This window comes from Phaethon lepturus, unplaced genomic scaffold (genome assembly GCF_000687285.1).
Source record: "Phaethon lepturus isolate BGI_N335 unplaced genomic scaffold, ASM68728v1 scaffold1118, whole genome shotgun sequence".
Lineage (NCBI taxonomy): Eukaryota > Metazoa > Chordata > Aves > Phaethontiformes > Phaethontidae > Phaethon > Phaethon lepturus.
Genome location: NW_010558053.1, coordinates 10,718 through 22,059, shown reverse-complemented (window position 1 = coordinate 22,059; position 11,342 = coordinate 10,718). Strand labels below are relative to the sequence as shown.

The following is an 11,342-nucleotide window of genomic DNA, read 5'->3' as shown; positions in this document are numbered from 1 at the left end:
TTCCCTTCCTGTTTCTTTGAACCACTAAAGTCCAACTCTGTTAGGGAAGCGGTCCGGTTGCCCAGGCAAACAGGCTGTATTTTTAGTATTAGGCATCTAAACATACAGCTTTGATTAACTGTTTCACAGCTTTATCCTCCGTTCCAGTTGCTGGGCTGGTTTCACAGTGATGTGATCTCTGTGGGAACAGGTCAGGTCATGCATCTGTGTCTGTAGGCACCCTGAGACATGCTGTTTATGACCGTTGGCTATGGGAGAATCCTGTGGCTTTGCCTTTGTTATACTTTGGAGTCCTTGAAATCCCAGTCCAGATGCATGGCAATAGCTCTTACCCACAGGTGAGATTTAGGATCTCTGCGAGTTTCTGTTGCATAGTGGCATTAAGAAATCACGTGAAGATCTGAGGAGCTGGACGGTGAGTTAGTGAGAGTTGTGCACTCGTGGTGACACGCAGGATGATATGCGGTAGTGCTAGTGACAGTAGGAGTAATAAACTACTGCAAAGCTGAAACTGAATTACTGGTTTGAAATGCATTTTGCATATTTGCAGGTGGTGCTCAGATGTAAGGATATTCTTCCCTCTGCTTCAAATTCTCAACCCAGATCTCACTTTCATCCAGAGTTGATGGAAATGATTCCAGTGGTTCTCAACCTACACCTCACTTCCATCAACTCATTGAGTTTATGCAAACTGAAAAGTTAACAGGAAATCCATTTGTAGCAATCATAGTTTATCTTTGAAAAAAAGGCAGTTCTTAAAACTGAATCATCTGTATTTGCCTACCCTCTACTGTAAGAGGATCATGAGCACCTTATTCTGGGTTTGTGCAGCTCAGAGCAAGAACATAGGAACTCAGCAAGGAACTGCTGAGGGCCTCTGGGCATCCCAGGAACATAAAGGCGTACTTGTAACAATGGCAACAGCAGTGGCAATGTCTTGGATGGGTGCGTGTGACATCAGCAAATGGTATCGAAAAGTCCCTGCTCCAAAATTAAGAGTATGTTGCTCATTAGTGAGTCGACAACAGAAGACAACTAAAGATACATGTCCAGAAATGCATCTAAAAATGTTAGCTAAGTCAGGGTTTCTTGGAAAAGCTCTTAAAGAAAGGACTGTAATTGTAACTTACTTGGTGAAGAAGGATTAAAAACAGAGAAGTGAGAGTTAACAACTGCTTAGAAAAAGGCTATTTTATTGACATACGCTGAAACAGAATGTGATAGTTGGAAAACATCTACCTAAACTGTAAAATGTGTTGTGATGCTGCAGAACTCCATAGTCATGAAGCAGATGAACCAACCTGGCATGAGATTGGCTTGAAGTACATCATAGCACATAAATATTTGAAATGTAGCTGCTGTATTTGAACTTTGTTGCCATATTTTTACTGTGTCATGCTATAATTTTATTGTATAACACAATATTTCTAAAATTCATGAGGTTTCATTTACAGTATTCATAGTCTCGAGGTTAGATGAGCTTCATGTGAGTGTAGCATCACACTTCTATACTTGATTACTTAAGGTTTCATCCTTGTGGACTAATCCAAAAAATTGGGTTGAATATCAGTGAACTTTTAGTGGGCCTTAGCTCATTTAAGCATCATGTCAAGTATGTAAATCAGTAAGATATTTGCAAAAAGTCTGAGTATACCCTGTGCAATCCCCAAGGGTCCTCACTGATTCTGTCTGGGACTATAGTTTGACAACTTGAAAATCACCAGGGGTGTACTGGGAAGCAGATGCAGAGACCCAGTTTGGGGAATGTTAGCTGCTTGTTTTTGCAGTAGAGAAAAAGTGGTGACGGTCCTCCCCACCTAGCGCTGAAGTGGTATGAATGGCTGTAATTGCTGTGATTCAGGGCTGGGCAGTTCCAGATGGAAGAGAATAAGATTATTTAATAGTCGGTGGGCAGGATATGGAAAATTATGGGTCCTGCATAGCTGTAGCTTGGCTGTCTTCCACATCGGTAGTATTTTGCATTGCTGTGTATGCTGTTAACACCTTGGTATATATGAATGGTGTGGTCACACTATAGCTACTTGGGGAACTGTAACTTTGAACTGTGTAAAATTTATTCATGTGATTTCCATGGAGAGAGGTTTTGGTTTTTTTTTCCCCATGGAAGATGGTTAATTAGAGTGGAAAGGTAGGAAAATAAAAGGCACGACTGTATGCTTATTTCATCCAGCTGTGCAGTTAGCTTACCTGCTTTTCAGTTACATGGTACCTTTAGTGGGATGTGAAATGAATACGGAAGATACCTCAGCAGGGAGGTTTCCACATACTTGTATTGCAGCCTCCAAAGGCGTTCAGCGAACCTGAACAGCAGCTTCTCTGCTGCCACTCACATTGCTGGTGGCACACGCTGGGGGCTGGCTCTGCTGTGCCGTAGGGGTTGGGGAGAGCTGCATTTTAGTGGAGCTGACGTGCGAATTACGATCACAGCATGTGGAGCTCAGCTCGCACCTGTAATTAAAAAAACAGTATAAATCAAAATGGAAGATACTATAATAAAAAAATTCTGCTTTTTATTAGAGCTCAACTAAAAGAACTGTTAATTACCTGCAAGATTAGTGGATCTTTAATAGCTTTTATAATCTGCTTAGTTTTGTCCTGAGGGCTGTCTGATGTTGAACCACATGTTATTAGTTCCCATGGAGACCTTCAAGCAACCTGTGAAGACAGCTTCCCGTTTACTCTGGTCCCTATTTGGCACATTGATGGAACATACACCACTTCTAGCCCTTTTTAACCTTTTTCCTGCAGCAAAGGAAGAATGTGGGGGTTTTTTTCTAAGTATTATTTGTTCTTACTGTCAGGTATTCTAAAATTCACATGAACACAGGCCAAAAAGTATAAAAATTTTTGAGGGAAATTTGGTGTCAGTCTGTTTCACCATTTCTGATAGGACTGAATGTAGAACAGAAGCTATGTTAAAATAATAAAAAAAAAGAAGAAGAAAGAAAATCCTTCATACCCGTGAGGTTCATGAGATACCATTAAAAGATTTAATGTTGTCCGGAAGGAAAGTCCTGGGACTATATGGCTTGGGACACTGTTCTAATAAGTCAGGAGTGGTGTCAGATGGAACAAATTTTGTGCCCTTTTTATTCAGAGGATCTGTTGTGGACAGTCACAGGCAACAGGGCTGCAAAATGAACCTGAGTGAGCCCTGGATAGGTGGAAAATGGAACAAAGAAAGAGCAATCCCTTCAGAATTATGCACAGCCTGTACTTCACATTGTAACATTCCTCCCATCACCGATGTTTTCTGCTTTCCAGGTTGGAGCCGTCCTACACGTCGTGCAACCCATTCTCTGTGTAGGATCATGGCAACTTCTAAATGATCAAGCAAGATGATTTGCAGGAAAGCTTTATGCCCTTCATGGCATCCTGTGTCCCCTTTCAAGAACTGGTGCTTGAACATATTCCTGGTATAATGTGAAAAGTGGCCAGTGTGCCCATCATACGGTTTGGCTGGGGAGTGTAGGTGCGGTCTCACCTGCAGACAGTAAATATTGCTCTTTTAGAAGAGGATTTGAAATGGCATAAATTACCAGCAGTTTCACCTTCCTTGGCAATGTAAGATAAAAAGCTGGGGTTTGTGCCTGGGGAACAGAGCGGTGGCACTGATGATCTGATGATTTTGTAATGTGATTTTTCGTGTGTAATATCAGGGCTTTTCTCCGAGAGGCAAGGCGGGGGCTGTGGCAGTAACCTCCCAAACTGCCAAGAGCGTTTTGACAGGCCTTGTCTGGAAAATCCGCAGTGTCTACGGGAGGGTTTTCAGGCTGGTGGCATGGGTAGATTTCAGATTGAGCAAATGAGCTGACAACATGGACTTTGAAGGTTGCTGTGTTACACTGAGAGGTCTTTGCCATGGACAAAGGAAGTGACAAATAGCTTTCCTTGAAATGAATGCCAGCCACAAGCTGTAAATCAGCCAGCAGGGAGGTAAAGCAACTAGAGAGACTCATTTCTCTCCTGAGAGAATGAGTGTCACATCAAGAAAGCCCATGTTTGATCATCCACAGGCCACTTGGACTCTAAAGCTGGCACATAAAGCAGTTGTCAAGCTTTGTGGTTTCTTGGTTTGTTTTTTTTCTTCAATTCTGAAAAATTAAACCCCCTGCTGGCAAAGCCTGTCCTAGTGTGCACTTTGTCTATCAGCTCTTGTTATTCTACCAAAACCCTGACTTTCACCTCTTTTTTCATGCTTTCGTCTTAGGTCAAAATAACTGCAGCTGCCTTTTAGTCTTTGGCTGTCAGACTGAGCTGAGCTGTTCTGTGCCTTCTGTAGCACTAAACTGGTAGTGCGTTTTCTTCATGAAACATAGGCTGGAGTGAACTAGAAGTCCAATTTTAAATGCCAGAGCAATGTAAACTTTTGTATTATCAGTAAATAATCACAAAATTCTCCTTACTTAGGAGAATTTACCTTACCAGCTTACTCTGTCAGCTGTTTTAAGAGTGAGGGAAGGTCTTGCATGCAATTACATTACCAGGGGCTTGGTTGGTTGGGCTTAGCCAACCAACTATGTAATAGTTTTTATGCATGGAGCTGTTATTTACTTACCTGGGTACAGTTTTTTATCTTCTAACGTTTCTAACGTCCGTAAGTAAATAGGAACATCTTTCTTGCAGCTGAAAAGATAACTCTGGCATCAAGCCAGAGTGCATTGCACTACTGAGATGTGAGTTGCTGCTTACAGAAGAGAAATACCTGTGCTGCTCAAACCATGTGTGTCTGCTTCTGCTGATGGGTCTCCATCTGAATTCAGCTCCTAAAATAATCACTGTTTCATCATGGGAGCACACCAGGCTCCTGTGAACAAACCCGTACTGTTTCTGCAGCACTCTGCTTTTAACTGTTGTTGTTATCTCACAATGTTGTAGACCAAAAGCTGTAGGTTGCCTACGTAGACTTGTGGGAGGCACAGCTGGTTGGCGGCAATCTTTTTTTATGTTAGGGTTAGAAATCAATATTTCACTCATTTCATGTCACTTACTGAAAAAACTGCAAAGGACAGGAAACGGTTCTCCTGTCTGGCAGTTCCAGAGAATGCATTACTGTAGAGGGTAAGTAGTTTCCTCCATGGCTCATTTGCTAGTGGAGAGATGCTCAGCTGAATAAGGGCCAGAAATGGAAGTGGTAATCATTAAACAAGCAAATCCACCAGATGCACTCTCCAAAAAAAATCATGGCAGAACATGCTTCCCAATCCTGAGAGTTACAAAGTCCTCTGCGCAGGGGAAGCAGGACGTACTCGGTGCTGTGGGATGAGGGTGCACAGCACCTTACAGAATCTCACATGGTCAGTTGCAGAATTTGTGTGTCTGGGCACGGGAGCTGTGATCTGCAGATTTCTCCCCTATCTGCAGAGCTATTCAGACACAACATTAAAGTGTGATTTGAGTGTTCAGGATAACAGATAGTGGTTAACTGTTTTTAAAAATGGGTCAAAAGTTGCCATTTTCCCCCTGGGGTTTTTTTGAGACACATTCCTTTGTGGTCCAGCAGTTGAGAAAATAACCCTCCAAATTAGTCATTTTGTTTAATTTGGAGATCCCCTCTAGTTAATCAATTCCATAGGGAAGAAAAGTTTTTCACATGTCAATTGCCATTGCTTTTTTTTTTTTTTCTTCTTTTTTAGGTGAACATGTTTGTGGAAGGATTCCATGATGCTATTCTTCTTTATGCTCTAGCTTTACAGGAAGTCCTGAAGTTTGGTTTCAGTAAGAAAGATGGGGAAAAAATTGTTCAGCAAACACGGAACAGAACATATGAAGGTAAGAGTTAATACATAATTCCAGCTTTCAGAGTCAAAAAAATTCAGGTCTTTGTTAGTGTGCAGAGCAAGAATCCATGCCTGTTCCACTCTTAAATGAGAGGAAAATAGCTATATGCAAACCGTATACACCTTTAAGGCTTGCTCACATACCTCACCAGTCTTGACTTTTTTTTGCACCAACCCTTGAGGTCTTATTGAGGTTAAAAAACTCCTAACAATTTAATGACCTTCACTGATGTTGTAAAGAAATACCAATAATTTTCTCAGGCTCCTTCTTTGTTTTTGAAAAGATTACAGCTGCTCGCTTTACTCATGTGCATCTATTAGCTCTGAGACTGCCTCATTTTTTCCATTTGACTTTTTTATCTTAAAAGCCTGGGAATAGATAGAAGCAAGCAGGTGCCAGGGTTTGTTTTTTTTTTGTTTCTTCACGGGCTCCTTTGGGCCCTGGAAGGATTTCCCCCCAGCCTCCTTTCAGGAGCCATGCGTGTTATCTCAGAGACAGCAGCTGAACAGCACTGTGCCTTTCTGTGCCTAATCCTGTAGGCTGCAATTCCGCAGTGCAACTGGCACATGTATGTCACCCTGCTGATGCGAAGCGACGCGAGTGCTTTTGCCAGGTAGGGATCGTAATACAGAAGCCAGGGATTACTGGATTCATCTGTCATTTCTTACAATATTCCGATGCATTTCTTTATAATATTCCCATCCATCTCTTGTCCTACTCCAATCTTTTGATGTAGCGTTGGCAAGATTTCCTATGGAAATGCCTAAGAGAAGGAAACATTTCCCCTAGATAAGAAGTGAAAGATTAATTTGAATGTGTAAGAAAAACCTCAGTGGCCAGGTTCTCTGCTGTAAGAACATACTGGACATAGCAGAGGATGCCAAGAAAGACAGCAGCTCCAAACCTGTTTTCTATTCTCAAATTCCGTCCTGAACGCGTGGCAAAAGGATCCCCAGGGCGGCTTAAGGCAACACAGGGGTTGCTTTAAATGACGCTGGTTGCAGTCATCCCGTAAGGAGCCCTGCACCAGCTGGAGATTGTGCTTGATGTCCCAGTACCTCCCTCCACATCCATGGCTTCCCAAAACACACTGTTTTAACAGAGGAAATCCTGTGTCTAAGGATTTGCCTCACTTATCCTGTGTATGAACAGATACCCCAGCACAGCCTGTCTGTGTTTTCTCTACTCCTACTTCTCTGCTCCAGCAAGCCACCAGCTGGTGTGCCTCTGCAAGTCTTCTATAGTACTATGTGCCTCTTGCAGGTTACGTGGTTGATTGTCACACCTTTCTTGTCAAACCATCTTGTCAAAAATGTTCTCTTTCCCCACTTGTGAAAACCAGTTTGCTGTTGCCAGCTGACCTGGCACAGCCATTCTGAAGATGTAGCTGTTAAGTTGAGCTGTGAGGGTACAGCTGAAAAGGTTAAAATGCCGTGTAAGTCATATGCTATCTTCTGCCAGTGGCAGTGCTTTGCTGGACATAATTTACAAGGATAAAATTGATTTTGAAAGAGGCCTTTAACTTGATGTCTTGCAAACCAGTCCTTGTAGGAAAATCACATCCCTTTATTCTGCCTGTTAAGCCCCTCTCTGAATTGGATGCAGCATCCCAAAGTACAGACCATGCACATACCCACCAGGTTCTACTGCAGGACTGAAGCTTTATAATTTGCCTAAACTTTTGCAGGCCTCAATGATGAGAACTCAAATTTCATTAATAACATTAATTTAACTGCTGACATCTAGATATCTAATTACCTGGGCACCTCATTTTACAGCCTGCTCTGAATAGGTGACCCATCAGAACTCCAATGGGCTGTGGATGCTGTTTCGTGCAGTGTTCACAGTCTGCCAGCCACAACTGCACAGGCAACATCATGTACTTAGGAAAGGGTAAGGCTGAGGTGATCAAAGGATTTCTTATTGCTTGGGTTGTTAGAGACATCCTGGTATGACTGCGGGGCACATTTTGTGGAGAATATTTTCTATTCATTGGCATTTCCTCTGAAAAAGTAGCAAGATTTTCTGTATGTAGGCATCTAACATAATAGAACAAAAAGAGAGTCTGGATAAAATCCTTCCACCCTCATGCAAATGCAGTTCTTCATTAAGTTTGTTTCAGAATTTCCTAAATACCTTTCTTAAGGTAGAACATTGCAGGAAATGTCAACATTTCAAACTCTTTGTTTTGATTCACATGGAAAAGTTAAAACTGAGTCTTTCCCATTAAGAAAAAATCCCATAGGATTTCTGAGTTTCAGCAAATTTTAGTACTTCCTTCCAAAAATTGAGTTTTGGCTTTCTTAGGCCAGCAAGGTGTCTGTTCCAATTAACACCTCCTGTCAGATCCAGAATCCAAATTGCTGTGTAGGGATGTTGCAGCTCTTCGTAGTGGCCTCTTCCAGTGCTTTGACCTCCAAGTGGTTGTTATACCCATTCTGTTTTCCTGCAGTAATCAAACTGGCAATTGTTTGATTACTGTATTGTTATAATGAAACAGATGCTTGACAATAACCTTTTGATGGCTACTACGTATTTTGAAAATCACAGCAAGTTTAAACATTCTTGGTATCACTAAACAGGAACAGAGTGTGTTAAGCTGTTCCTTGTTTACTATTATTAGGTATATTGAGGGGAATTTATACTCTGGCTGAATAGCTGACGTCTCTCTTCTGATTTACAGTCACTGAGAACCTGATTCTCTACTGCTTTGTGCCTGGGTTAGTCATGTAGTTGGTGTAACATGGGTGTAAAACAATGCCTGTTTGAATTGCCATGTAAATGGCTATGTTTGGTGTCAGGCAGTGGAGGATCACATTTGAGAATATCTGAGGTGATAAGGCATGTCAGGAAAGTCTTACATAGAGATCCTCATCATAGTTAACTGCTGTTGTTTGATGGATTTTAAGAACCTGTTTGACTTACACTGCAAGAAGTTGAAGCCGTGCTCTTTGTACACAAGAGTATACGTTGAAACAAGAGGTTCAGACTGAATACAAGGAAGTGTTTTTTCACCGTGATAGTTGGAACAAGTTGTCCCACAGAGATTGTGCAGTTTCCATCCTTGGAGGTTTAGAAGACCAGATAAAACTCTGAGCATCCTCCCATTCTGACCTCCTGGTTGACCCTGCTCTGAGCAGGAGGTTGGACTTGAGACCTCCTGAAGTCCCTTCAAAGTTGAGTTATCCCATAAGTCTATGATTCCCAGTTTCCCTAAAGTTTCCTAGAAATTGTAAAGGAAGGAAGTAGACTGGGGTTTTAAAAATATGAAAGAAACAGCACCATATCATGCAGTTAATCCTATATAAATGAATGCAGGACTTCATGCATATGTAATGCACATGGTGCCTCTTGTCCACGCCCCCTCCATCATATGGAAACAAAACTGGATTGGCCCGATGGGTGCACCAGCCCTAGCGGTCTGTCGAGCCTAGGGCTGTGCCCCTGTGTCCTCTGCAGCACATGAGCTGGACTCTCCTTGTTGAGCCATCATTAGATGTTTCAGGGTTAGGCTTTCTGTAAATAATTCACGTTAAATATGTTTGTGTTTTATTCTTGCATGCTGGCTCCTGGATTAGATTTTTCTCACGTATTCCGCAAACAGTCTCACACATTTGATATTTAAAAAGGAGAACTGTTAAGAATTCAGGAATGCAGACACCGAGATGAAATTACAATTTCTTTTGGAATGCCAACAAAAATGCTGGGAGACTGATGAGATTTCCTGTCATATTGGTCTGTAAAAACCTGTCCACTGTTTTCTTGTTTTCCTTGGAAAGGCTCAGTATTTTCACTAATTAATTTTCTAATTCCTCACATGCCATTCTTTAGGCATTGCAGGCCAGGTGTCCATTGATGCCAATGGAGACAGATACGGGGATTTCTCTGTGATTGGAATGACGGACCCAGAGGCAGGCACACAGGAGGTGAGGAAACAAACACCACTGCAGTTGGCCACTGATGAATTAGCCAGTGTAATGTAACATCATATCATCTGTTTACTTGGTGGGCATCTGTTTTTTAATATACACACTAAAATGGTATTGCTTAATCTTATCAACCTGGAGGCCAAATCCTTTCTGTAAAATAATTATCTTGAAGTAGTTATCCTAAGTTTGTTTTTTTTAACTTTCTTAACTTCTTTTCTTTAACAATACATCTTTTTTCACATGATGCTAGAGACTTTAGAATTTAAAGGGTAAAAGCAAGCTAGCTAAGCACTGACAAATTTTGAATATGAGAAATTATTGTTTAAAAGGAACAAGGCCCTTTATTCATGGATAAGGAGAAAGATTAATCTTGCAGCAACAGGGATGCACAAGTTACCCTGATGTATAAACACAGTGAGTACAGGTATTTTAACCTTACCCTGTGGTCAACCACAGGCAGGAGTGCAGACCTTGCCTCACCTTGTTTATCAGGCAGTAAGACCTCAGTGCCTTGTTCTCAATGTTTAAGAGACATTTTAATCAGATGGCTCCATATACACCGTGTGGGTTATTCCACTGGACACAGCAGGAGTGGAAGCAGCCGGACTGTGAAAAACAGTCTATGAGAAATAGCACCAGCTGCATATACCACAACTGGGTTGAGTTTGTTAATACATACATTGCCCTAACTCCAGCTGCAGCATGAAGCTCCTGTTAGTTGCAAAGTCAGCATCACCCTAAGCTTTGCTGGCCTCCCCTGTTTCGTCAAGCTCAAATGTAAAGCAGCAGTAAAACTGAGCTGGGCATTTCTATGCGTGGATTTTTCTTGTCAGTGCTGTGTCAGAGACGAACTCAAGAAGCCTTTTGAAAAGCGTGAGGATGTCTAGTGTGTTTTGGTGTGTAAGGGTGACTTGAAAAACTACAGTAGTAAACTGCAGATACTTCCAGGGGTAGGAGTAATCATTATTCATTGAAGCTAGGAGTACAAATTGGTTGCAGTAACTTTGGTTTGAACAAATTGTATCTATTCTGTTTGTTCAGTCCATTAGCTTTTTATCTCATTTTTCAGTTTAATCCCCATCTCCTACCGTTCCTTCCATTGCTCTTTCACTTGCAATTTAAACTATCTTTTATTTCTTTGATGTTACATTTCTCCTTTTGGCATACTGCTTATTGTAATTTCTGTCTGTTTTATGATGCATATAAATATGCATGGAATTAAAATATTTTACATGCGATTACTTATTACTTACGTCTGTTACATTCATTTGTACCCTCATGCCTCACTCTGAAAACATTGTTTCTTTGATGTTTTATTCACTTTGACAGTTTTTTCTATGTCCATATGAGAATGTTTCTTAAATGAACTGATCCAGATAAATGGGTGTTTGGGCAGAGCTGTTTTCCCAGGTCCATTCACAGAGTTTAAAGCTAGAAGAAAAGACCGGATTACCTAGTTGGACCTCTCCTGTATTGCAGGCAGGCAGGTTTCTTACCCTTGTATGGAGCACTGTAGTTCACGTGTGACTAAAAGCTCATGCTGTAACAGGCATTCCTTTTTTGTTTGGAGACGCCGAAGAACAGGAGCTGCCTCTCTTGCTCCCTCGATGT

General features: G+C 41.5%; 1 protein-coding gene across 1 annotated transcript in view; it reads left to right on the top strand.

Annotated features, from left to right (window-relative positions):
- NPR3 (natriuretic peptide receptor 3) overlaps window positions 1-11,342 on the top strand; it is a 33,708-nt gene that overhangs the window by 16,010 nt on the left and 6,356 nt on the right. The window contains exons 3-4 of the mRNA XM_010292921.1: window positions 5,658-5,793; window positions 9,634-9,728. Of these exons, the coding sequence (XP_010291223.1) occupies window positions 5,658-5,793; window positions 9,634-9,728 (231 nt within the window). The remainder of the gene's footprint in view (window positions 1-5,657; window positions 5,794-9,633; window positions 9,729-11,342) is intronic.